The sequence below is a fragment of the Malaclemys terrapin genome, chromosome 20, assembly GCF_027887155.1.
Source record: "Malaclemys terrapin pileata isolate rMalTer1 chromosome 20, rMalTer1.hap1, whole genome shotgun sequence".
NCBI classification, from domain to species: domain Eukaryota; kingdom Metazoa; phylum Chordata; order Testudines; family Emydidae; genus Malaclemys; species Malaclemys terrapin.
In genome coordinates this window covers 575,961-603,308 of record NC_071524.1, presented here as the reverse complement: position 1 = coordinate 603,308, position 27,348 = coordinate 575,961, and the positions used below count along the sequence as shown (strand labels likewise).

The 27,348-nt window shown below is 54.8% G+C and overlaps 2 protein-coding genes and 1 long non-coding RNA gene across 4 annotated transcripts in view; 2 read left to right on the top strand and 1 right to left on the bottom strand.

Moving 5' to 3' along the window:
- Window positions 1–861, top strand: part of LOC128826305 (leukocyte immunoglobulin-like receptor subfamily A member 6) — a 76,782-nt gene extending 75,921 nt beyond the window's left edge. Inside the window, 1 exon segment of the mRNA XM_054009552.1 lies at window positions 815–861. Coding sequence (XP_053865527.1) covers window positions 815–861 — 47 coding nt within the window.
- A 5,311-nt stretch (window positions 862–6,172) lies between these two features.
- Window positions 6,173–8,799, top strand: LOC128826735 (uncharacterized). Its single transcript, XR_008442881.1, has 3 exons — window positions 6,173–6,262; window positions 6,908–7,045; window positions 8,433–8,799. It is a non-coding gene; the product is annotated as an uncharacterized LOC128826735 (long non-coding RNA).
- On the bottom strand, window positions 6,905–16,480 carry LOC128826733 (V-set and transmembrane domain-containing protein 1-like). 2 transcript variants are annotated; one of them, XM_054010189.1, is made up of 3 exons: window positions 16,390–16,480; window positions 15,061–15,351; window positions 6,905–7,025 (listed from the first exon to the last, which is right to left on the bottom strand). In XM_054010189.1, exons 1-3 carry the CDS (start codon window positions 16,418–16,420, stop codon window positions 6,910–6,912), a joined length of 438 nt encoding a protein of 145 aa, XP_053866164.1. In that variant the 5' UTR covers window positions 16,421–16,480; the 3' UTR covers window positions 6,905–6,909. The 2 variants fall into 2 exon arrangements, with proteins under 2 accessions (XP_053866164.1, XP_053866165.1); XM_054010190.1 differs by having other exon boundaries at window positions 6,905–7,022.
- Between the last annotated feature and the right edge of the window lie 10,868 nt (window positions 16,481–27,348).

Genomic DNA, 27,348 nt, shown 5'->3' with positions numbered 1-27,348 from the left:
CTGTTCTCTAGACCGGAGTGACTCTCAGCCAGCGTAAAACAGGAGGGTTTATTGAGGGTTGAACACAGCACAGGAAACTCTCAGGGCCTCAGGCCTGGCCTCCCTCAGCCCAGCACATCCCAGTCTCTCTGCATCCAGGTGGACTCTGCCTGCTCCCCCTCTCCAGCCCAGAGCCCCCCTGCTTCCCAGCTGGGCATCCGAGATCCCCGGCCCCAAGCCCCGCCTCTGTCCATTGTCTTCTCTCCAGGTAAACAGGGTCATAAACCGGGGCCTCCTCTCCTGCTTCTGTCCTCTGGCTGGAACCGGCTGGTTAGGTCACGGGGTCCTCACTCTGCAGCCCATTGTCCGCCCACTGGCCAGAACCATCTGCAACTCCTGAGCTGGGTCTCTGGGTCGGGGTCTCAGGTCACCGGTCACTGGGGTATCCGTCCTCCAGGCAATTGGCTGGGGTCCCAAGTTCCCTCTCCGGTCCTCTGTACCAACAAACTCCCTCACCTCGTTACACCAGTAACCCCCAGGGAAACTGAGTCCCACCCCCTCTGCATGCAAACCATTGGAACCCCACAGAAAACAAGAAAATCCCCCACTTCGTCAAATGGGGGCAGCTGGTGAGCAGGGGGGTGGGGGATTTAAGAAGCCCATTGGGACCATCTGGCCGGGCTCCTGAACCATCTTCTAATGCTGCCTCCACGTCGTGGTGCCCTCGGCGTTACCCAGCGCTGTGTGAGAACGGACGGGCGACAGCGCGACCATCACACCCGGGTTCTGGCTCCCAGCCCCCTGCTCTAACCCCTGGACCCCACTCCCCTCCCAGAACCGGGAATAGAGCCCCCTGACCCCCAGCTTTCTGCTGCCCTCTAGCCAATGGCGTATACACAAAGCCTGTGTCACCTCCCTCTCTAGGGGCCTGGCCACATAACCACTGACAGTGTCTCCTCCAGCTTGGAGGCAGGGTCTCTGCGGGGGCATTAGAAGGTCCCTGGGTCTCTCCAGGCTGGTGACCTGTTGGGGGCCCGGGATGGAATTTCTCTTTCTCTGATTTTCTTTTGAACCTGGTTGATTTAATTCAGATGCTGAGAAAAGTCCCTTAGAACCAGGCGTTACAGTGTAAACCCGTCATCACCGCTCAGCTATGCCGCAGCAAACCCAGGTGTTCCCCTTCGCACCCGCTCCTCACACGGTGCCACGGCTCATGTCACAGGTGGGCAGGTTGGCAGGCTGAGAGGGAAGGCTGCAGAGTCAAACCCTCCAGCACCAGGAAATACCCCAGTAACCGTTTCTGAACAACCTTAACTCTGCCCCTTCATGCAGCTCCATTACGACGCCAGCTTTTAATTGCATGATCATGTATTAACTTTACTGAAATGGGTCACCAGCCGGGCTTGAATCCAGAATGAAAAGGAGATGGAATTTTCATGGAAATCATGGTCAGTGGAAGGTCGAAGACCAGACCCGGTGGTTGCCTGGCTCTCAGTCTGATGCATCTTCCTCAAGGCTGCAGGGTACATTGAGGTGACCTGTACCCCCTCTGCACAGATACACGGACAAGCTGGGAGCTGCATGATGCTTGGCCAGGCTGACAGTCCCTGGGTTTCTTGGATTTTGCAAAGCCCTCTGCTTACTCTGATCACAGTAGATTTCGCCTGAAGTCTAGAGACAATGTGTGATGGAGGCAGGAAGAGATGAGACTTTATCAACTTCCTGCAGCTGGAGCCACCAGCTGAGTTCCTCATTTGGGGCTCGGTGGAGCTGGGCACCGGGGTGTTGGAGGAAGCACTGAGGGCCCCTCGCTGCTCCCATCATGACAGCTGCTCTCATGATCCTCTTCCTTGGTGAGTATCGGAGACAGACAGGGCTTGTGTCCATGGGGGGCGGGGGGGGCAGGATCTGAGACCAGGGCGTGTGTCCATGGGGTGGAGAATTGAGACTAGAGTGTCTGTCCATGATTGGGGTCTGAGACCAGGGTGTTCATACATGGGGCTGGAGAATGTGAGACCAGGGCGCATGTCTATGGGGTAGGGGGGCAGGGAATCTGAGACTAGGCCATGTGCCCATGGGGGGTGAATCTGAGACCAGAGTGTAGCATCCAGTCACCCTGGGATCTGCTCCCTAACAAGCCGTCTCCTCTCCAGGCTGCTGGCTGGCCGGGCAGAGCAGGGTGTCGGGAGGTGAGTATCTGTGGGGCAGGGGAAACTTTAGTGTTCAGGATGGGGTGGAGTAGGGGGAGAGGAAAAGAGGAGCTGAGTCCTGAACCCTTACCCCCAAAATCAGTTCAATCTCCTTGTCTTGATCCCAGGGGGCTGAGATCAGAACCCAGCCCTGCCCCCTGTGTCATTGGGGGTGACTCCTGATTGATCCGGGGGTGTGGAAGGGTGACCAGACCTCCTGTTTTTAATGGGACAGTCCTGTGTTTAACCCTCCTGTAAGTGTCCCGACTTTCCTCTTAAAAAGAGGCAAATTGTCCCATCTTTTCTGTCCTCCCCCGTCAGTACTGGCTGGATCCCTGCTCGCCAGCCGCCTGCCCACCAAGGGTGAGTGGTGGGGTCCGGTGGCCGACGAAGGGGCTGGGTATGCAAGGCTGGTGGCGGGGCGAAGATGCAGCGTGTGGGACCAGCTGCTCCCCTGCTAGTTCTGGGATCCCGGGGGCGCTGAGCCGGCCCGAATCCCTGGGTCCCATCCTCTCCCCAGGGGAAGAGCCACCATTGCCGACTGGGAGATGGGGGGTCCCTGTATAACTAACCACAGACACCAGGGCTCCAGCTTTCACACCCCTGCGCCCCACTCCTGACAGACGCTGGTTCTATTCCCGCAGAGGGAACCAACCTGACTCAGCCGGGAACGGCGCCGGCTCCCACCCGCCCAGGCAGCACGGGGCCAGGTACCGAGTCTGGGGGCAGGAAATCGTCATCAACCCTCACAAAAACAGGTTTGTGCAGCCGAAGGAGCCATCCCCTGGGGGAGCCATGAAGGGCTGGCTGGGTGGGATGGGGACAGATTCCCACAGCAAATGCCCCATATACTCCGCCCCCCCCACCAGCCTCATTTCATATGTGGGTGGAGGTGTCACTAGACAGATGCCAGTTGGCTTGGCGGGGGCAGGGCCTGGGAGAGCTTCCCCCCAATGTACAGCCCCAGCCCGGGGGCCCCACAGACCGGGGTTTTGTGCTGCTCACCGGCACCACAAACCCACCCCTTTGGGGCACAGCTCGGTGTGTATCCCCCTGGGAGAATAGGGCTGGGGACAGAGAGACGGGGATAATGATCCTGTGTATCCTATCTGTCTGCCTGAGTCTGCAGACAGCCCGGGAGAACGGCTCAGAAGTAGGGCTCCCCCTTTGCAGGGGTGCTGCCCAGCGGTGTGTCAACCCTGGAACCTACCAACCCAGATAGACACCGTATTAACTCTGTAACCTACCAATTCCATGTGACACTGATAACTCTGGATCCTAATGATGGCCATTGCTACACCACCCGGGGTCTGACAACAGTACTCACTGTCCCAGGATTTCACCACCCCAGGAATTTCTCTCCATTGACCACCACTTTCCATGTCCACTGGGGTTCTGAGGGGCCTGATCCCAGGAGAGTACAAGCAGACATATATGCTGGGGGCAGTAGTGGGAGCCAGTCTGCCACCCCACCCATCTGGCTAAACAGCTCTATGGCCTTGGGACCCAGAAAGGGAGCTAGATGCCGGAGACTTTCCACATGGCCAGCCTTCCCAAAGGCCACGAGACAGGCATCTGTATCTCCCCCGTCCTTAACCTGGGGCAGCAATTTAGTGTCGAGGTTCTCTGTGGAATTGGCACCCCAGGGTCCATCCCCACTCACCCCTGGACGGGTCCCTCTGCCTCTCAGCTCCGCCATCGCCAGTTCATCTCCTGCTGTTCTGCCTCCTGCCTTCCCTGTCTCTCCTGGTCCTCTGACTCCTTCAATCTCCGCTCCAATTCCATCCATCTCAGATCCACCCACCGGAGACCCCCTGCTGATCAGGGACATGGGTCTCGGGGATGCCCGGCTGCTCCCAGCCTCTCTCATGGCCTCAGCTGGGTCAGGAACCACCTCTTTAGAGTGATCATCCTCTTCCAACTGAGCAATCAGCTGTGCCTTCGTGAGCTTTCCAACGCACAGCCGTCTCTCTGCACAGCTCTGCAATGTCCTTCTTCAGGAGATGGTTATAGGCCATCTCCACGCTGTTCCCAAGTGGTCACGGACTCGGGCCTGTGCTCTCTCAGCTCCTCACGGTCCCTGGGAGGATCCCCTTCAGCGCGACAGCCCTTCAAGGGGGTCCACTCTTTCTTGGGGGTTAAGCCAGAGAGCCCTGAGCCCTGGACCCAGCAGAGGGGACGCCTAGATGGGGAGCGAGGACGGAGTCACTCGGGGGGTTCCCCAGCCAGGGGGCAGCAGTAGCCGCTGGAGTTTCAGGGCCGATGGCTGGGTGCTCGGTTCCCTCCCTCCTCCGTCCCAGCCAACGCTTGTTTTCATCCCACAGAGGGAACTTACCCAGCTGGGACCCAGCAGCCGGATTCCCCCATGACGAAACCAAAGGGAGAAGGTGAGTGGGAGAAATGGAACAATTCATCCCCCAGGGAACAGGGCTCCCCGCTCAGGTGCCCACGGGGCCATTCGGGCCATTTGGAGGGGGATGGTCCCTGCAGACAGAACTGATGGGCTGAATTCTTCTATAGAGAGGTTGATGGATAGATCCATGGGGATGGCCGGCCATGGGTCAGTGGGGATATGGGTCCTTGGGAACATGGGGCAGTGGACAGATGGGAGCACGTCTGTGAGGACGGATAGAAAGATGAACTAGGACCTTGTCTACATGAAAACTGAACCCGAAATGACGAATCCTGTGTGGTCCCCACCCACACTGGTGATCTCAGAGCGAGTCTGGGCTCTCAGAATTTGCCCCCCCTGGTTTGATACAGCCCCATTTGGCAGACAAGCTCCCTTGTAGTTCTACACACACAGGGACGTTCCTCCTCCAAAATAGGAACAACCGCACCCAGACCTGCTCCGCAGTGATTCCAGGTGTGAATGGCACTTGGCTGGGGCAGGGACCGTCTCTGTGTCGTGTGTCTGTACAGCTCTGAGCACGTGGGGGAGCTGGCCCACGACAGGGGCTCCTGGTAATTAATATGAATCAGGAATGATTTTGGTTCCGGTTTCTGTGGAGCCAGGCAGGGGCTGTATCTGGCTCAGGGTCTCGCTGGGCCGATCCTCCCCATTCTGGGATCCCGGGGCGCTGAGCTGGCCCGAATCCCTGGGTCCCATCCTCTCCCCAGGGATGCCGGCTCGGCCTGGGTAAGAGCTGCCATTGCTGGTTGGGGGGAGGAGACGTTCCCTGTATAACTAACCACAGACACCAGGGCTCCAGCTTTCTCACCCCCCCCCCAACAGACGCTGGTTCTATTCCTGCAGGGGCAACTAACTTGACTCAGCCGGGAACGACGCCGTCTCCCACCCAACCAGGTACCGAGTCTGGGGGCAGGAAATCGCCATCAACCCCCCCAGAAACAAGTATGTGCAGTCCAAGTAGCTGCCCCTGGGGGGAGCCACAAAGGGCTGTCTGTTGTGGGACAGGGGCAGATCCCCACAGCGAATGCCCCCCAGACTCATTCCATATGCGGGGGGAGGGCAGTCACTGAACAGATGCCAGATTGGCTTGGTGGGGACAGGGCCTGGGAGAGCTTCCCCCCAATGCACAGCCCCACCCCGGGGGTCCCACAGACCGGGGCGATGGAGGGAGCTACAGCTGCCAATATAGCACCAAGTGGTTCCCGCCCGTCTGGTCGGAGCCAAACCCCTACCCCAGCACTGAGCCCCCGCCTGCACTCCGAGCCCCTCGGCCCCACCCCCGCCACACATCACCTCTCTATGCACATAACAAAATTCATTCCGTACATGGATGTAAAAAATGAAAGGGAACACGGCCCTGCCCCCAGGGGGAGCTGCAGAGCAGGGGGGCTTTTGCCAGGGGATGCTCCCCCGGGCTGCCACAGCTCTGGGGCTGCACAGAGGAGTCGGGGCCCAGGGACTGCCAAGTCAGCACCGCCCCCAGCCATGAAAATCCCCCTCCCCCCACACCCAGAATGACCCTGAGGATTGATGCTGAGTCGTGGGGGTGGGAATTGCTGAGTCGCTGTTTCAGCCCCTCCCCTCACCCAAACAGATGCTGCTTCTATTCCCGCAGGGGGAACCGACCTAGTCCAGCCTGGAGCGGTGCCGGCTCCCACCTGCCCGGACAGCGTGGAGCCAGGTACCACGGCCGGGGGGAATCTATTGAGTCACAGATTATGGGGCAGCTTCCCTGCAGTGGTTGCCCAGCAGGAGGGATGGAGGTTGTTCTCAGGGGCAGTGACCCCCCCCCGGCTGATGGATCTGGGAGGGGAGCAAAGCCTCCTGCTCAGACACAAACCTGCCGCTAACGGGGCAGCCGGAGGCTTCCTCTGGGGGAAGCTGGGCCCATCAGTGGCCCTGGGGCTGGAGCTCCCTGCGAAGCAGTCAGGAGCAGCCAGCATGGGAGGTGGGATGCCGGGCTAGATGTGCCCATTGGCCTCAGCTGCTGTGGCCAGGCCAGGCTGGTGCCATGGTACTGTGAGGGGCAGTGGTGGGTGGGGGAGGGTAAATGATTACTCAGACAGCACCCCCTAGTGCCACGCTGGGGCGCTGGGGCCAGGCCTGCCTGCCAGGGGAGAGCGCCCCCTACTGAGACCCCTGCAGCGCAGCGCCCCCTAGCACCTAAATCCTCCAAGTCTTGCTTGCTCTGACCTTATAGAATTTTCTGCTGCCTGTGCTCTGTGGTGTCCCAGCCCCTTGGGCACCACCTGGGGTGGGAGGGGCTGGGGGGGGACAGACCAGCTGCTCCCGGCACTCACAGCTACTGCTGTTATTGGTGGATCAGAATCACCGATGATGGCAACGATGTCGACATCTCTGGATCCGACCAGCCCCATCGTCTTTGGGATGAGCACGGCAGCCGCTGTCCTCCTCCTCCTCCTCCTCCTCGTGGCCTTCGTCTGCTTCAGAAAAACCCGAGCCAGTAAGTGCCCCGCCCAGCGAGGGTTAAACCTGCCACTAAGCAGGGTGGGATGGGATCACAGCTTGGATTGGGGACTGTACCAGGAAAGCCAAGGAGCAGGGGGGCTTAGCAGAGGGCGCTATTGCTTGTGGAATCCCTGTACACACAGCTGTCCCACCCCAGAGGTGGCCGCATCTCAGAACTGAGGGAGGGGCCCCTGTATAACCAGCCGCCGGCACCGTGCCTAGCAGGCAGGACCGATCAGAGTGGGACCCAGGAGGCCATTTGGCCTGGGCCTCAAGCTCAAATGGGGCCTCAAATTTAGACACTTGTTAATTTTTTTGCATTTGATAAATTTCGCAACTTGTCTTTATGCGCATCCCTATCGGACCAAAATGTGACCCACACTCTCAACTTAGAGCTGCAGATTTAGGCAAACACGAGATGTGATTTGGTAAAAAACATAATTTTTTTGTTAACTGATATAGATTTTGTCATTAAAGAATTAAAAATGTTTATAAATATTAATAAAAATAGATCAGTTCTGATGGCACAAGATTAGACCGTGATCAACTCTCAGATCAGCTGATTATATAAACTAACCACTACTAGTGGCTGGTGCTGGATCAAGTGTGTGTTGAAAGGTAGAGAATTGTTACATTTTAGTGTCTTTATAGTTTTATGTCTAGTTGACTAAGGAATTATTTATGTGTGAGAATTCCGCATTATTAGCTTAATATGGTAGCTAAAAGAGGTGACTGGTTGGTTGGTTGAGGCCTAGCTTAGTAGCTTGGCCATCATCATAGGCTTTTGTAGTCTATAGGCCCAGATTCAAGGTGAAAATTTGTGAGGACAATCTTGTAATGTGAGTTTCATGAGGACACACGTTTGAAATTTTTGGACATTAGCTGGTCTGCACAGATTGATGGTGTTCAACCAGTTGCGCAGCATTTGAATTCAATGAGAAAGGCTTTCAGTGAGCTTGAATCTCTTAATCTCACTGCACAAGCTCAAATTGAACTTCAGGCTGTTCAGAAGCACATGTCCAAATGTGAACGCATTCTGGTGTCATCTTTGTGGATGAAGCTACTTACACTGATCCACCAAACTAATCTGGTAATTGAAGCACGCAATGCTACACTTGATGTTGAGAGGGATGACATTGAAAGTCTTATCAATGACATTCAACAGATTCGTGAACAATCCGGACTGAGTCCAAATTAGTAGCACAGAATATTAGCATTTCATCAGTGTTCTCCACCAATCGCAACTTGTCGACTGAATGGGATGCCAAGCAGCATTCTAGGGTCAATGTCTTCCTTGTCATCATTGACTCTATTCAATCAGGTCTTACACGTTGATTGAGTCACTGTGACTAATTTGTACCCTTGTTGGGGTTCTTTGGCAGTTCAACAGAGTAATGAAGATCTACTTTCTGCAGAACAGTTTCAGCAACAGTAAACCAAAGAAATCTCAAAAGATCTCAGTGATGCAGTCATCTTCCTCAAACGAATATATTCCACCAACTTTAAATTGGATTGCAAGCCAAAGGAATTGCTTCAAGAAATATTCAAACTTGGACTCTCCGGGGTGTTTCCTAATATCACAATTGCATTGTGTATATTTGTCAGTTTGCCTGCATCAGTGGCTCCAAGTGAACGCACCTTCAACGTGTTGAAGCAGGTAAAAAACTATCACCGTTCAACTATGGGACAAGAGCGTTTGAATGGGCTCGCCATGCTTAATATCAACTGCGACATTGCACGAAAGAAAGATTTTTTCCTCAATAATTAGTGCATTTGCACAGAAAAAGGCTAGAAAAGCATTTGTTAAATTAAAAAATAATCAAATTCGGTCTTACCCTTTGTTTGGTGCCTTATTTTGTTTTCATGTGTTGTCATTTTTTATTTTTATTTTGGCTAGGGCCCTCAAAAGCCGCAAGTGGCCCAGGCCTCTCTGGAACACTGAGAGGGCCTGCCTGCGCCACGGGACGCCCTCGGGGAGAGCTCCGGGCCCTACAAGGCAGCTGGGACAGTCGGGACGCGGGGCACCTAGAGGAGAGGTTCAGGCCCTACAAAGCAGATGGAGCCATCGGCAAATGGGGTGTCTTAGGGGCCATGGCTTGTGGGGAGCACCCCCCGTGCCCGGAGCCTCAGGACATGCTCTGATACAGCCATGCCAGAGACGTGGGATCATCCCGCCAGCCTGAGCTGCCTGGGGGTCGTTCGCACTGTGGTGGCCATTGAGCCTGCGAAGCAGCCCGGCTGCGAGCTCACATGTAAAACCCACGGGCAAATTCCCCAGCTGTGCCAAGGCCCCAAGAACCAGAGGAAATTGGGGACGATGCTGAACATTAAAAGAACAGGAGTACTTGTGGCACCATAGAGACTAACAAATTTATTAGAGCATAAGCTTTCGTGGACTACAGCCCACTTCTTCGGATGCATACAGAGTGGAATAAATATTGAGGAGATATATATACACACATACAGAGAGCATAAACAGGTGGGAGTTGTCTTACCAACTCTGAGAGGCCAATTAAGTAAGAGAAAAAAAAAACTTTTGAAGTGATAATCAAGCTAGCCCAGTACAGACAGTTTGATAAGAAGTGTGAGAATACTTACAAGGGGAGATAGAGTCAATGTTTGTAATGGCTCAGCCATTCCCAGTCCTTATTCAATCCTTTGTTGATTGTGTCTAGTTTGCATATCAATTCCAGCTCAGCAGTCTCTCGTTGGAGTCTGTTTTTGAAGTTTTTCTGTTGTAAGATAGCCACCCGCAGGTCTGTCATTGAATGACCAGACAAGTTAAAGTGTTCTCCCACTGGTTTTTGAGTATTATGATTCCTGATGTCAGATTTGTGTCCATTAATTCTTTTGCGTAGAGACTGTCCGGTTTGGCCAATGTACATGGCAGAGGGGCATTGCTGGCACATGATGGCATATATCACATTGGTAGATGTGCAGGTGAACGAGCCCCTGATGGTATGGCTGATGTGATTAGGTCCTATGATGATGTCACTTGAATAGATATGTGGACAGAGTTGGCATCGGGCTTTGTTACAAGGATAGGTTCCTGGGTCAGTGTTTTTGTTCAGTGATGTGTGGTTGCTGGTGAGTATTTGCTTTAGGTTGGGGGGTTGTCTGTAAGCGAGGACAGGTCTGTCTCCCAAGATCTGTGAGAGTAAAGGATCATCTTTCAGGATAGGTTGTAGATCTCTGATGATGCGCTGGAGAGGTTTTAGTTGGGGGCTGAAGGTGACAGCTAGTGGTGTTCTGTTATTTTCTTTGTTGGGCCTGTCTTGTAGGAGGTGACTTCTGGGTACTCATCTGGCTCTGTCAATCTGTTTTTTCACTTCAGCAGGTGGGTATTGTAGTTTTAAGAATGCTTGATAGAGATCTTGTAGGTGCTTGTCTCTATCCGAGGGATTGGAGCAAATGAGGTTATATCTTAGAGCTTGGCTGTAGACAATGGATCGTGTGGTGTGTCCTGGATGGAAGCTGGAGGCATGTAGGTAAGTGTAGCGGTCAGTAGGTTTCCGGTATAGGGTGGTATTTATGTGACCATCGCTTATTAGCACAGTAGTGTCCAGCAAATGGACCGCTTGTGTGGATTGATCTAGGCTGAGGTTGATGGTGGGATGGAAATTATTGAAATCATGGTGGAATTCCTCAAGGGCTTCTTTTCCATGGGTCCTCTCAGAGTTGATAAGACAACTCCCACCTGTTTATGCTCTCTGTATGTGTGTATATATATCTCCTCAATATTTATTCCACTCTGTATGCATCCAAAGAAGTGGGCTGTAGTCCACGAAAGCTTATGCTCTAATAAATTTGTTAGTCTCTAAGGTACCACAAGTACTCCTGTTCTTTTTGCAGATACAGACTAATACGGCTGCTACTCTGATGCTGAACGTTGTAACCCAGGCGAGAGAACCAGCCACAGACGCTGGGTTGGGCTGACCCAAAAAGCTCCCTGGCTACAATCCCATGACTGTCGACATCACGCTGGGGGAAAACAGAACCAGGAGTTAATAGCCCCAAATTGGCAGGAGGGACTTTGGGCCAGCACAGGGAGAGATGCCCAGCCAAGAGGCCCTGCAGGCAGTGACAGGGGGAACGATGCTGGGAAGAAGGGTCCTGCCACCTAGCGCCTGAGGGTGTGTGGCCACTGCCAGAGCAAGTGTCTGACCCGTGTGTGACGGGGTCCCCAGGGCGCAACCCGGCCTGTGGGACCACTGAGCCCTCCAAAGGCACCAACCTAGGCTGCCTCTGACACTGTGATGCTGATGTCAAGCTAGGAACCTCGGAGAGGCTCTGCACTCACCCAGCCATCCACAGGCAGGGACCCACCCAGCTGTGTTATACAAATGATCTCCCAGCCACTCAGGTACCATCAATAGGGGGCTCCAGCCAATTCCCCCCAGCTCCCCAGCCTTGCACCCCAGACTGGTACCATCCTGCACTGGTCAGAAGCCAGTCCGGTGTCAGTTCATTAAATTCTCCCCTCCCCCAGTGTGGAGGGGACACGCACTAGTCTTTGTAAACTGAGCTGAGATTTCCCAGCACTTCAACCAAAACATGCTGGTTTAGGTCAAATATAAAACAGGTTTATTAACTGCAGAAGGAGAGATTTTAAGTGGTTATAAGAAGCAGGCGCAGAGATCAGAGTTGGGTACTTAAGAACCAAAAATATATTTGCAGTCTAAGTTCCTCAAATGAAACAGGGTTTGAATCAGGCAGTGTCTCCCCCTGACAGATGGGACAAGCAGGTGACAGATCCTCAATACACAGACTGGACTCCATCCCAGCCTCCAACCACCCTTCCCCGGTTCAAAGTCTTTGTCCTCCAGATGTTCCTCCAGGTGTTGAGTTGTGGGGAAGAGAAGCCCAGGGATTATGTCCCTTCCCCTCTTTTATATTTTTTTCCAATTTGCTTGAAAGATCTTTACTGTGATCTGGGAATCAGGCAGTCCCCATTGGTCAAGCAATCTCCATTGTACACAGTCTCTGGGATAGAGGATTCTTTCCTTGAGGGGTGTTGATGAGCGATTAACAGTGTCTGGCTGGTCCCTTGTTGCAATTGAAAGGTTGGCTGTGGGCTTCTCCCAACCTCACGACATATTTCAGTAGCACACACAACTAGGGTTACCATATTTCAGCGAGCAAAAAAGAGGACGGGAGGAGCCCCGCCCTAGCCCCGCCCCTGCCCCTCCCACTTCCCACCCCCCCTGACCTCCCAACCCTCCCCCCGTTCCTTGTCCCCTGACTACCCCCTCCTGGGACCCCTGCCCCTAACTGCCCCCCAGGACTATCTAAGCCTCCCTGCCTCTTGTCCCCTGACTGCCCCAACCTTTATCCACACCCCCACCCCCAGACAGACCCCTGGGACTCCCACGCCCCATCCAACCACTCCCCACCCCCTGACAGCCCCCCCCCAGAACTCCCAACCCATCTAAACCCCTCTGCTCCCTGTCCCCTGACTGCTCCGATCCCTCTCCGCACTCCTGCCCCCTGACAGCCCCCCCCAGAACTCCCAACCCATCTAAACCCCTCTGCTCCCTGTCCCCTGACTGCTCCGATCCCTCTCCGCACTCCTGCCCCCTGACAGCCCCCCAGAACTCCCAACCCATCTAAACCCCTCTGCTCCCTGTCCCCTGACTGCTCCGATCCCTCTCCCCACTCCTGCCCCCTGACAGCCCCCCCCCAGAACTCCCAACCCATCTAAACCCCTCTGCTCCCTGTCCCCTGACTGCTCCGATCCCTCTCCCCACTCCTGCCCCCTGACAGCTCCCCCCCAGAACTCCCAGCCCCCTACCCCCCCCGCTCCTTGTCCCCTGACTGCCCCCTCCTGGGACCCCTGCTCCTAACTGCCCTCCAGAACCCCACCCCCTACCTAAGACTCCCTGTTCCTTGTCCCCTAACTGCCCCCTCCTAAGACCCCCCCCCAACTGCCCACCAGGACACTACCCCCTACCTGTACCCTGACTGCCCAAAACTTTCTCCACTCCCCCCCAAAAGCCCCCCCCCGTTTCTTGACTGCCCCCTCCAGAACCTCCCTGCCCCTTCTCCTGCCCCCCTTACCCTGCTGCTCAGAACGGGGTGTTGGGCTCTGTGCGAGCCGGACACGTGGCTGAGCTCCCCAGCACAACAAAACCCGGTCCCTGGCCCTGCACAACAAAACCCGGTCCCAGGTCCGGACCGGGTTGCAGGGGAGAGCTGCCCTTGTATCAGCACAAAGTGCTCTCGCTCCCGTTTTGCTACGCTGCATGGCAGAAACCGCTCCCAATTGCAAAAGGGGAGGGCTGCACTTTGTGCTGAGACACTTGCTCAGAATGCAGGGCGGAGCTCCTCTCCAGCTGCTCCGGAGTCCAGCCCGGGACTTTCCTGCAGCCCTCCCAGCCGCTCACTCTGCTGTGCCGGGGGAGGGGGAAATCCCGGACATTGTGAGTGCTTTACAAATTCCCCCCGGACGCTATTTTTAGCACAAAAAGGAGGACATGTCCCGGTAAATCCGGACGAATGGTAACCCTAGCACACACAGATACAGGAAGACTTACAGGTAAAACACAGCCATCTGCAGACAATGGTCCTGGTTGATGGGAACCATCAAGATTCCAAACCACCATTAATGGCCCACACTTTGCATAATTACAATAGGCCCTCAGAGTTATATTTCATATTTCTAGTTTCAGATACAAGAGCGATACATTTATACAAATAGGATGATCACACTCAGTAGATTATAAGCTTTGTAATGATACCTTACAAGAGACCTTTTGCATGAAGCATATTCCAGTTACATTATATTCACTCATCAGCATATTTTTATAAAACCATATAGACATTTGCTACCTGCCGCCAACTAACAACCACGGATGGCCCAGCCCCCCAGGAAGCCGGCCGGGTGTGACCGGCCGGACAGCCAAGGACTGAGGAGGGGCGGGAGGCCGGGGTTCGCCCGGGAAGCTGAGCAAAGAGGGAGCCGAGGGACAGAGCAGGGGCCCAGGGGGTTACCGCTTGGCTGGACCCGGCTATAACGTTCTTCTCTCCGGGCAAACCCAGAACTTCCTGTGCTGGGAGCAGTGGCCTCCTAGCCCAACCAGTGTGCCCATGCAGCGGGGTGCCCTGCAGAGGCTGGCAGAGGGGTGCGTTGCTCCCCAAGATTGTACCCGGCTCCCTCAGGGTCTGCCTCAGTGGCACTCTCTGAACATCGCTCGTGACAGGAAGCTGGGGGGCAGCCGGCCCAGGGGTCCAGCCTAAGGAGGCAGGGGAGCCGCGGGGTTTGCCCTGAACGAAGAGTGAGATCCCCAGGGGGTCTGGCACATTGATGAGGGCTCCCAGAGGCTGCTCCAAAGCTGGGACCATAACCCCGATCCGGTGGATCCGTGACAGTCCCCTTTGCTGGGCCCAGGGCTCAGGACAGAGCCTGGCTCTGAGTGTCCCATTGGCGTGGAGCCCCCCTGTGGGGCTGGCTGGGTGTGGGGCTGAGAGTGAAGACACTGAGCCGGGCCCCTCACCTGCTCCCACCAGCTCCATGTGGTCGCTGGGCTCCGACCAGGTGTGGGGATCCAAGTCGGGGGATAATAGCAGGTGTTGCTGCCTCCGTCTGCCTGGCTCACTTTGGGGATGGGAAATTTGACCCCAGTCGAGTCCCCACCCCACACTGCTGCGTTCCCGGCCCCAGCCTTGTACAGAACAAACTCCAGACCCCGGTGCTGACCCCGACAATGGACGGTCGCGGCTCCCCCTAGGCTGAGGGAGATGGAGGCTTTGGGGGAGCTGAGCTCTGCAGTGGGAGGGAGACAGACCCCGGCACAGCCACTGCGCCCCGTCCCCAGCATGGAGTATCAGCAATGGGCAGAGACAAGGTCAGGGTCTCCCTTGGGATCCAGAGCTGAGATATCCCCCCTACTCCCAACCTTCACTGGTTGGGCTGGACATCCCATCTGCTGGGCACCAGGGCACACGGAGAATTCCCTGGGGGTCTGGCTGGGGGTGGGGCTGGGAGCCGAGATGCCGGACTGAGCCTCTCACCTGCTACAATGATCTGCACAGGCTCACTGAGGTCTGAGTAGACAGCTTCTCCTGTTCTGTGGCTATCACGACAGGTGTAGTTTCCACTCTGTTCCCGTCTGGCGCTGGTGATGGGAAATTCAGCCTCAGAGCCAGCAGGGTCTGTGTAAGTCAGATAGTTCCCATCTCCAGCCTTGTAGAGGAGGAACCTCATGCCCAGGTGCTGATGCCGACACCGGATGGTGACGTTTCCACCCATGGGGATCACCCCACCGGGGCTGACGGAGATGGAGGGTTTGGGGAGGGACCCCTCTGGATTCACAAACAAACAGGCAGTAAGTGGGGGTGACACAAACCGTGTCTGTCTGACTCAATCCTCTGCCCATCTGTCGCTCCAGCATTTTATCCCGGGGTGCAGGCCCCGCGGATCACAACGAGGGAGAGACACAGGAGGGGGAAAGGAGATTTCCAGTCTGGGATTCTTTCAGTTCTCCAGCGTCAATTCAGCCCTGTCCCCAGGGCCGTCCCTACCCATACGCAAAGTACACAGCTGCATAGGGCACCAGGAAATTTGAGGCACCAGATTTCCAGGTGCCCTGCGCAGCTGCGTGTTGCTCCAGCCCCTGCTCCGGCTCTTCCCCATGCCCCTCCCCACTCTCTGCCCCAGCTCCACCTCTTCCTGCCCCTTCTCCGTCCCAGCCCTGCCTCCACTCCCCTGAGCACTGCAGCTGGGCCGGGCCTGCACTCACCAGCGTCGAAGTGCGGCAGACTGGCCCCAGCCGTGCAACCAGTGAGTGCTGGGAGGTTGCATAGAATACCTAGGGACGGATTGACCCAGAAGAGCTGAGATCAGAACCCAGCCCTGCCCCCATTTCAGTCAGACAGTGAATTGGGATCTACTCTTTGCGTTTCCTGGTCCAATTTGGGTCATTTGAAAAAGCAGCTCCCAGGACAGGCCCCCAAGAAAACATGTTTACAAGATCCCCCAGTCGTTCTAGCAGGTTCCCATCCCTGTAATGAGTGGGTGAGGTCACAATCCCCACTTCTGGATTTGGGAGGGAGCATGTGTCTGACAGGATCAACCCTGTGGGGGACTGGCACCCCTCACCTCCCACCCACATCCCTTGTCCTTGATGCAGAAATTCCCCCAGCTGCCCCATTCCCTACAGATATTCACATCCCAACACCCCGGCCAGCCAGCAGCCTGGAGAGGAGACATCTTGTTAGAGATCAGATCCCAGAGCGACTGGATCCTATACCCTGGGCTCTGGGTACCCCACCCCCCATTGGCACACACCCTGGTCTCAGATCCCCCCTATGGCACGCTCCCTGGCTGTCTCCGGTACTCACCGAGGAGGAGAACGATGAGAGCAGACGCCATGACGGGGCAGTGGGGGCCCCCAACGCTGCCACCAACATCCTGGTGCCAAGCTCCACGCAGCCTGAGGCCTGAGTGTGAGCGGAATGAGGAACTGCGCTGGGGGCTGCAGCCCCAGGAAGCCCGTGATGCTGTGACAATGCGGTTCTGGCGGAACCCAACTGAGAGTGCCAACTCAGGACAAATTGCTCAAATAGGGCAGTTACAGCCCAAGGCTGGGGTTTTTTCCACCTCTAAGGCAAACCAAACCAGCCAGACTAAGAGGACTTCGATCTCACCCCACTGGCTAACCGCAAGTCCCACAATCAATCTCCTTAGACACTCCAGTTTCCCAATATTACCACCAGTGCCACTCGTTATGGGGACAAATGGTTATGAAAACCAATACCCCAGTAAAAGAAAAAGGTTCTCCTGATCCCAAAGGACCAAGCCCCAGACCCAGGTCAATATACAAATCAGATCTTACCCACAAATCACGCTGTTGCCAATCCTTTAGAATCTAAAATCTAAAGGTTTATTCATAAAAGGAAAAAGATAGAGATGAGAGTTAGGATTGGTTAAATGGAATCAATTACATACAGTATGGCAAAGTTCTTGGTTCAGGCTTGCAGCAGCGATGGAATAAACTGCAGGTTCAAATCAAGTCTCTGGAATACATCCCCCGCTGGGATGGGTCCTCAGTCCTTTGTCCAAAGCTTCAGCTTGTAGCAAAGTTCCTCCAGAGGTATGAAGCAGGATTGAAGACAAGATGGAGACGAGGCATCAGCCTTATATAGTCTTTTCCAGGTGTAAGAACACCTCCTTGTTCTTACTGTGGAAAATTACAACAAAATGGAGTCTGGAGCCACATGGGCCAGTCCCTGCATACTTTGCTGAGTTACAAGGCGTATCTGCCTTCTCTCAATGGGTCCATTGTATAGCTGATGGTCCTTAATGGGCCATCAAGCAGGCTAGGCAGAGCTAATCTCAGCTTGTCTGGGATGTCACCCAGCAGCATAGCATAAGTTTGAAATACAGACAGTATAGAGCCAATATTCATAACTTCAACTACAAAAGTGATACACACATATAGACAGCATAATCATAACCAGTAAACCATAACCTTGTCCTAGACACCCCATTTGACCCCCTTTATACAAGATCTGGGTGCCACTACCGGACCTTGGTTGCAACAATGATCTATATGGTCCCAGAGTATATCAATAACGTCACACCCCCAACGCAAAATTGATGCAGGAAGGGATGTCACAAACATCACTGACTGCATCCTAAGAGCTCTCCACTCTGGACAATGCATCAGCTACAATATTTTCCTTTCCCCTTATGTGGACTCTATCCATTTCATACTCCTGAAGGGCTAAACTCCAACGCAGCAACCTGGAGGTGTTGCCCTTGGCCCTGTGCAGCCAGACCAGAGGGCCATGATCACTCAACACAGTGAATTTTTTATTGTACAAATAGGGCTTAAGTTGCTTGACAGCCCAGACAATGGCATAACATTCCTTTTCAATGGTAGCGTAATTTTGCTCAGTGGGGGACAATTTCTTACTTAGATATGCCACGGGATGTCTCTTCCCTCCTTCCCCCTCTTGCATCAGCACTGCCCCCAGCCCAATATTGGAAGCGTCTGTACATAATAAAAAGGGCTTTTCAAAATCTGGGCTGGCCAAAACAGGCTCTTTGGCCAAAGCGCTCTTTATGCTTTGAAAACCCTGCTCACAGGCCTCCGTCCACAGCACCCGGTCTGGTTTTTCCTTTTTCGTCAGGTCTGTGATGGGAGCAACAATGTCGCTGAATCCCTGTACAAATCTCCTGTAATAGTTGGCCAGACCAATGAAGGATTGGACCTGCTTTTTAGTTCTAGGGGTTGGCCAGTTTTTAATGGCCTCTACCTTTACAGGCTCCGGGCGCAGTTGCCCATTGCCCACCCTGTGCCCCAGGTAGGTCACCTCAGCAGCTCCCATTCTGCATTTAGAAACCTTAACCGTTAGATTGGCCTCCCTGAGCCGGTGCAGCACAATCCCTATGTGGTTCAGGTGATCTTGCCACGAACTGCTGAATACGGCCAGGTCGTCTATATAGGCCCTCGCAAAAGATTCTAACCCCCGTAGGACCTCATTTATAAGTCTCATGAACGTAGCCCCTGAATTTCGCATCCCAAAGGGCAGCACTTTGAACTCATATAGGCCCGATTCCACTATGAAAGCGGATTTTCCTTGTGCCTCGGCATCTAGGGGTATTTGCCAGTACCCCTTAGTCAGGTCCAGGGTGCTTATAAACCTTGCCCCTCCCAGTGTATCCAGTAGATCCTCTATTCTGGGGGTGGGGTAAGGGTCAGGCTGGGTGATAGCATTTAGCTTCCTGTAATCCACACAAAACCTCATGGTCTTATCCTTTTTTGGCACCATTACAATGGGAGAGGCCCAGGGGCTCTGGGATCTGGTGATTATTCCCATTGTCAACATGCTTTCCACCTCTTCCTGGATCTGTCTTTGCATCTCTCCCTTGGCCCTGTAAGCTCTGCTAGGGGCTGGGCGGGGACCCACCGTCTGAATGGAGCGTGTCATCCTATCTGTGAGCCCTGGCCTATTGGAGAATGTTCGCTTGTGGTGTTTTAACAGCATCAGCAGTTCTTTTCTTTGAGGGGGGGTTAAATCCTCCCCCATCTCAATGCTCTCAAGAGGCGTCTCCTCCTGGCTTTCAGCAACCATGTCAATTAAAGGGGCAGATCCTGCCTCTTCCTCAGCATAACAGATTGTGTTCACATTTACCTTCCTTTCATGGTAGGCCTTCATTCTGTTCACATGCACTGTCTGCACACTTCCCTGGACCTGGGGCTTCCTCACATCATAGGTAACCTCATTAATCCTTTCCACTACCTCCATGGGTCCAGACCAAACATCTTTCATTTTGTTCTTCCTGACAGGATCTAGCACCAATACCATGTCCCCTATTTCAAACGCTCTCTCTTTAGCATCTCTGTCATACCAGGCTTTCTGCGTATCCTGGCTCTCTTTCAGATTCTGCTCAACCAACTTCATCATCTCCTGCAAACTCTCCTTGAATTGAGCCACATACTCGGCCACCGGCTGCTCTGCCTCCTCCACATTACCTTCCCATGAGTCACGAACCAAATCTAGGGGCCCCCGGACCTGCCTCCCATAGAGCAGTTCAAATGGAGCAAACCCTGTAGACTCTTGGGGCACACTCCTGTATGCATATAATAGATACGGCAGCATAACATCCCAGTCATTCTGGCGTCTATCCACATACATTTTCAACATAGACTTCAGGGTTCCATTGAACCTTTCCACTAGACCATTAGTCTGGGGGTGGTAGGGAGCGGCTTTCAGGTGCTTCACCCCACATAACTCCCACAACTGTTTGAAAACCACAGACATAAAGTTAGACCCACGGTCCGACAATATTTCCTTGGGAAAACCCACTCTGCTAAAAATAGAGAACAAGGCCACTGCCACCGTCTCTGCCTCGATATTAGCCAAGGCTACAGCCTCCGGATATCTGGTAGCAAAATCTACCAACACCAGGATGTATTTCTTCCCATTTCTGGAAGGTTTTGGGAGTGGCCCCACAATATCCACAGCTACTCTGGCAAAAGCCTCCCCAATAATGGGCAGAGGCTGGAGGGGCACCTTGCTAGGCCCCCTTAACCCCTTACGCTTCTGGCACAGCTCACAGCTCCTGCAGTAATCTCTCACTGACCCCGAAAGGTGAGGCCAGTAGAAATTCTGCTCTAGCCTGTCACACGTTTTGCCTATACCTAGATGTCCTGCAAAGGGACTATCATGAGCCAATTTCAACAAATCATTGCGGTAACTCTCAGGTACCACAAGCTGTTTGCGAGCTGCTGCTTGGGAATTCTTCCTTCCCCTAGGTGGTTCCCTATACAACAGCCCATCCTGCATAAAAAACCTGCCTCTCTCTTCACAGGCCGGGACCTGACTCTGAGCATCATTCCTGGCCCTCTCTAGAGATACATCACTCTGCTGAGCCACAATAAATTCACTCTGGGTTTTGTTCGGATTCAGAATCATCTCTGATATTTCAGACAAACCCTCACCTGATCCATCTTGAGAGGCACTCTCTGTCTGTTTGCTGCCCCCCTCACTGCCATCGGTCAGGGTATCTGCCACAGCCCCAAATTCTTTCTGAGACCTGGTCACTACATTCACTTGGCCAGGCGCCCCCAATATGTTATTTCCTACCAACACATCAGCCGGAATCAAGTCCCGGACAGCAGCCTTCACATCCCCTTTAAAGCCATCCCACTCCAGGTGGATTCTAGCCATCGGCAGGTTCACAGAATACTCGGATAACGCCACTACCGTCACATACTCCCCCGGCAGCATGTCCTCCGGCTTCACCAGATGTCCCTTGACTATAGTTACATCTGAGCCAGTGTCTCGCCATCCTGTGCATTCAACATCATTGACCTTTGCCTCCATGATAAACCTCTCACTCCCCTGCCATGCCTCAGTCCTGACATACCTGGTGAGCTTATCACCTCCTCCCAAGCCACTGGAGACGATGGGGTTAACATTAGCTACTGCTGTGCTTGCACCTGAACTTAAGGTGGAGCTGTTGTGGCTTGGTTCAGCCTGAGTGCTCAGGGTAATGGAGTTGGCATTTATCGTGGCATTTGGGGTTGCTGGCTTTGGGCTGCCCTTCAGGGTCGGGCAGTCTGGTCTCATGTGGCCCAGCATACCACAGTGATAGCATGTAATCTGTTCTGTCCTGGGATGAGAGTTCCTACCCTCCGGGCCCCCTTGAACTCCTCTAGAAGAGTCAGGGACAGATTTACTTTTAAATCCCTCCCTCCTCTTGAACTGGGGAGAATGGTGATTAGTTTTCCCCGGGGTTTTACACCCTTCTCGAGCCCTGTTTTGGGTATGGGCATCCGCAATCTCTGCTGCCCGTAGGACTGACTCAGGGTCCCTGTCACACACAGCTGCTCTCACATGGTCAGGCACAATATCTAAGAACTGTTCCAAAGTTATTAAATCCAGCAATTTTTCAAAACTCCCATGCGCCTTGGCCCCCACAACCCACTTTTTAACAAAACCCATCAGCTTATGAGCACATTCTACAAAAGTACAATCCTTAGACATTTTAAACTCTCTAAACTTAACTCTGTAAGATTCAGGAGTAACCTTGAATCGCCTTAACACAGAATCTTTAAACTGCCCATAATCCAAGGCTTCTTGATCCCCCAAGTCATTAAATACCTCCCTGGCTTTTCCAGTCAGTCTGGTCAGCAGGACAGGCATTCGCTGACCCTCAGGGATCTGGTACAGATTGCAGAGGCGTTCAAAGGTAGACAAAAACTCCTCTATATCCTCAGTATCGTTGTAAATGGGACACATCCTTTCCCAGTTTTTCTCATGGCGGGGGGGAAGTGGAGTACCAGGTGGGGATGACTTTCTCCGCTCTTCCATTACTTGGAGCTGAAGTCTGGCCGTCTCCTGTTCCATCTTGTGAGTCTCCTGCTCCATCCTGCGAGTCTCCTGCTCAGCAGCGAGCAGCTCTAGACGCCCCTTACGAGCTCTCTCTTCTAACTCTGCTACTTTTTGCTTCTCCAGCAATCGAAGATCTGCTAGCTTCTGTTCATGCTCAAATTGCAGTTTACTTGTCACCCTTTGCATTCTAATTTTTTCTGCCTCTTCTGCAGCCTCAGGTAAGGGCTGTGCTCTTGCCCCCTGATCACTGGCTATTAACAGATTTCTCAGTTCTTCCTTTGTAGCTTTCTTTCTAAAGCTTATCCTCTTTTCTGAACACAAATTTTCCAGGGCTTTTTTGCCAAGTCCCTCATATGCTCTTTGCTCAGCCATTGCAGCAGCTCTTTAACCAACAAAACACTCAATCCCAAAATTCAAATTTGGATAACGTGGGGTTCTGACCCAAAGCTTAATTGACCTGGTTCTGCGGATCCAAGCACGACTACGCCACTGTGACAATGCGGTTCTGGCGGAACCCAACTGAGAGTGCCAACTCAGGACAAATTGCTCAAATAGGGCAGTTACAGCCCAAGGCTGGGGTTTTTTCCACCTCTAAGGCAAACCAAACCAGCCAGACTAAGAGGACTTCGGTCTCACCCCACTGGCTAACCGCAAGTCCCACAATCAATCTCCTTAGACACTCCAGTTTCCCAATATTACCACCAGTGCCACTCGTTATGGGGACAAATGGTTATGAAAACCAATACCCCAGTAAAAGAAAAAGGTTCTCCTGATCCCAAAGGACCAAGCCCCAGACCCAGGTCAATATACAAATCAGATCTTACCCACAAATCACGCTGTTGCCAATCCTTTAGAATCTAAAATCTAAAGGTTTATTCATAAAAGGAAAAAGATAGAGATGAGAGTTAGGATTGGTTAAATGGAATCAATTACATACAGTAATGGCAAAGTTCTTGGTTCAGGCTTGCAGCAGCGATGGAATAAACTGCAGGTTCAAATCAAGTCTCTGGAATACATCCCCCGCTGGGATGGGTCCTCAGTCCTTTGTCCAAAGCTTCAGCTTGTAGCAAAGTTCCTCCAGAGGTATGAAGCAGGATTGAAGACAAGATGGAGATGAGGCATCAGCCTTATATAGTCTTTTCCAGGTGTAAGAACACCTCCTTGTTCTTACTGTGGAAAATTACAACAAAATGGAGTCTGGAGCCACATGGGCCAGTCCCTGCATACTTTGCTGAGTTACAAGGCGTATCTGCCTTCTCTCAATGGGTCCATTGTATAGCTGATGGTCCTTAATGGGCCATCAAGCAGGCTAGGCAGAGCTAACACCAGTTTGTCTGGGATGTCACCCAGCAGCATAGCATAAGTTTGAAATACAGACAGTATAGAGCCAATATTCATAACTTCAACTACAAAAGTGATACACACATATAGACAGCATAATCATAACCCGCAAACCATAACCTTGTCTTTGACACCCCATTTGACCCCCTTTATACAAGATTTGGGTGCCACTACAGGACCTTGGTTGCAACAATGATCTATATGGTCCCAGAGTATATCAATAACGTCACAGATGCACTCGGCCCCTTTCTTCCCATCAGATGGTTTCTCTGCAATCTCCAGCCCAGATCTACCACGGTCAGAGCAAAGCCAGATCCCTGCAACGCCCAGCAAACCACATCCCCTCCTGCAGCTGCCTGGTTCCCACATCACCTTCCAGCCCCACATGGGAGCTGCCCAGTTCAGGGACCAGCTGCGAATGGGGCAATCTCAGGAGGCCTCAAGAGGTGCCCAGGCTCAGGCTGCCCTGACCTTTTCCAACAGGCCCGTCAGCCTCCCTGGAGCAGCAACTCAGAGCAGAGGAGGACACCTCACACACACACAGTGACCCCCACGGAGCGACCCTCTCCCATGGAGCCGGGCAGAGATTCCTTCCTGACAGAGACGGGACAGGGGGGCTGGGAGGGGTTGTGGTTTCCAGCTCCTGTGAGGGGGTGACGTAGGGGTAAATTTAGATCTTGAGTTGTTAAAGGAGCAGTCGATAAATCCGTGAAAGGGGAAGGCTGCCCAGAGCCGGTGCTCGCCTCCTGTTTCTGCTACTGCCAGTGAAACTCTGTGTAAACCTTATGCCCGGCACCTACCCTGTTATATACCCCAGCTATGGGAGGGGAATGGGGTCCAATGATTTGCAGGGAGGGGCTGGAAGACAGGACTCCTGGGTTCTCTCCCTGGCTCTGGTTGGGGGGTGGGGTCTGGTGCTTAGAGAAAAGGACACAGATTAGAGCCAGCCCCCTAGAGGTGAAAGGCCCCGTGTCCCTTCCCCAGCCCATCCCCGGTAGGGTGACCAGACGTCCCAATTTTATCAGGACTGTCCCAATATTTGCTTGTTTGTCCCGCGTCCTGTTCGGTCAGGATGCGGGACCAACAAGCAATTTTGCCCTCCGCTCCGGCGCACAGGCAGAGCCCAGAGGGGCTCGTGCTTCCCCACCCCGCCTCCGCCCTCTCCTTCCCCTATTGGATCCCTCCCCAAATCCCCACCCTGGCCCTGCCTCTTCCCCAAGCACGCCGCATTCCTCCTCCCTCCCAGGCTTGTGCTGATCAGCTGTATGGCGGCACAAGCGCTGGAGGGAGGGGGGTGACACCAGCATGCGTGGTGCGGCCGTGAAGAATGTAGGGCCAGGGCGGGGATTTGCGGAGGACAAAATTGCTTGTTTGTCCAGTGTCCCGAGCCGCGTGAAGGTGGGAGAGGCTGCAGGGTGCCCGGCCGGACCGCCAGTGCTGCGCCCAGACCCCGCGCCTGAGGAGCAAAGCTGCCGCCCACCGGCCCCCTCCCCTGGGGCAGATGGCGGCCCCCGTTCCTCGAGGGCTCCCGTGTCCCCCGGCCCCTTTGCCCAGCTGTTGCACATGCCGTGCCCTGCCCCGAACCCCCCGGGGCCGCAGCGCAGGGACGGGCCGCGGGTGGGTCGGCGCTACAGGCCGTTCTTGTACGTGGGGACAGACTCGCCCCAAGCGCAGGGCAACTTGGTGAAATGCTGGTGTCTGAGTGGGCGGGATTGCACCAGCTGGGCACCTTCCCCTACGGGGTGGGGGAGGTGGAGACGAGGCGAGCTGGTGCGGGGGGGCTCTGGCTTTTTTTTTTTTTTTGTGCTGCGTGGCCCCCCCCGCCCCCCGATATTTCACCTTTGTCATCTGGTCACCCTATCCCCGGGGCAGTGGGTCTGCGCATCTCAGGACGCTGGGCAGAGCTTCCCTCTCTGACCCCAGGATGCTGCAAAAGGGACATGGGAGGGGGGAGCCGACCAGCCCCCCAGAAAGGGGAGGGGAGAAGATCACAGGGATAGAGCTCGAGAGAAACTGGCCCCCCCGGCAGATGCTCCAGCTCTGGCTCCCCAGCCCATTTGCCCTTCACCCCCCACCCCCGATGTTCACGCATTGGGCCCCTCAGCCCCCCGTTCTGCCCCCAGCCCCTGCCCCCTCACGGCCCCACACTAGCCATGGCCGCCATCTCCCATTGCTCCCCAAGGGAAGGAAGCCCCTGTTGCCCTCAGTTAACATGGCCGCCCCCTCACCCCCTGCAGTGCTTGCAGGGCGGCCATGCTGCCCCCTGGCTAAGATGGCCGATGCCTTAGCCTGGGGGGTGGATAAGCTTCCCCCCTCCCCCGTACTGGTGCGGTGGGTTGATGGCTGCATGGGAACGAGCCCTCCGGCTTCTGTGACCCTAACCTGACCCCCAGCCCGTGCCCCCCAAACTCCCTCCCTTGATCCCACCCTGTGGCCATGGGAGGGGTCGTTGCCTCCCCCCACACTCGTCCCCCCGGCAGGAGCTGCCCCATTTCAACAATCCTGCCCCCTCCCTCACTTTTCTGTGTGTGGGGAGCTACATGGGAAAGACCCCCCCACCCTGCTCCCCCCCACGCTCCTCCCCCCATCAGCCCGTCTCTTCCAAAGCCCCCATCTCCCGCCCGGCCTGTCCCCATCAGTGAGGGAGGCTGAGGGGATGTGGGGGTGTGGGGGCCATTATAGGACAGGCAGCATGTGGGGCAGGGGGAGGAAGGGAAGAAGAATGTGGGGGGAGGAGAAGGGGGCTGAGACTGAGGGGGCAGGCATTGAGGGGGTCTGGGGAAGGACAGTGACAGAGGAGGGGGGATTTGAGGTCCCCCATCTGTGTTTCAGACTGAACTTGCCCCATGGCCATGGGGGCGCCCCCAACCCCTCCCCTCACCCCACCCAGCTCCGCAGGGGTTTTGGCAGGAAACAATCCAGCCCCCCACTCCCAGCTCAGACTCACTGCAGGTCGGGGGGCCACATGGCAAAGTATGGGGAGCAGAGAAGGGGGGTCAGGAAAGGGTAGTGGGGTGCTGGAAAGGTGGGTGGGGCAGGATTATCTAGGGGTGATGGGAGGGGAAGGGGTGGTGTGAGGGCTATTATGGGGCAGGGAATGTGGGGCAGAAGGTGCTGTAGGGTGCTGTGAATGGCAGGAGACTGAGAGGAAAGGAAGTGGGTGACCCAGGACTGAGGGGACAGGAATGGGGGGGGCAGTGAGAGGGGAACCTGCTAAGGCATAGAAATCGCAGCTCCCTCCTGGGGGGCACCATCAGCCCCTCCCCCTCATCCCCCCAAACAATCGTGCTCCCCTGCTCTGAACTTCTGGGGGCAGCCTGTCTGCCCTCAAACTCCTGTACCCCATCCGGCCCCTGCCCCCTAAGCCCCCACCCAACACCTTCAACGTACTTCTCCCAAACTCCCGGCTCCCCACAGCCAGCTCCCCCCCAAACACCCACTATGGGGGGGGGGGGGCAGAAGCGCCGGCGGCTAAATCACTCTGTGCCCTGTTCTGTTCATGGAGATGCAGTAAAGGGCCGGAGGTGCGAACACGCCCCAGCTCCTGCCCCACACTGAACAGGGTTAAACACGGGCCGGGGGTGGGATCCAGAGCCTGCAGCCTGCTCAGCCCCACGGCAAACCCCCCATTGACCCCTGGGACTGGCTGTTACAGACACAGCAGAGCAGGAACCAGGGGAGCTGTGGCAGGCGCCGTGTGAAACAAGGGGTTTGTTCCAGTCCCGGCCCCGTTCGCTGGAGCGAGTCTCTAGCCGGAAAATCCCCTGGGTTTGGGTGTCTCCCTGCTGGCCCTGGAGACGCTAGCGACTGTCCTGGGGGGGCAGAGGAGCCAGCGGAGCTGGGCTGGAGCCGGCGTTGTAGCGGCTGCTGTTAAAGTCTGACACAGTTTCCTCCCGGGTTGGGGGTTCAGCCGGGGGAGGGGTGATGGCATCATGGTCCCTCTCTCCGGCTGCTCTGCTCAGGACATCTCCACGGAGCAGCGTCCGGATGGCCCGGGGGGCCCAGGAGACGGCGGGGGGGCGGTGGCAGCCGCAACGGTGAAGCGAGTCTCTTTCTTTAAGGCCCCAAAGGGTGGTGGGTGGACAACCCGTCCCCGCAATATTTTATCTACCA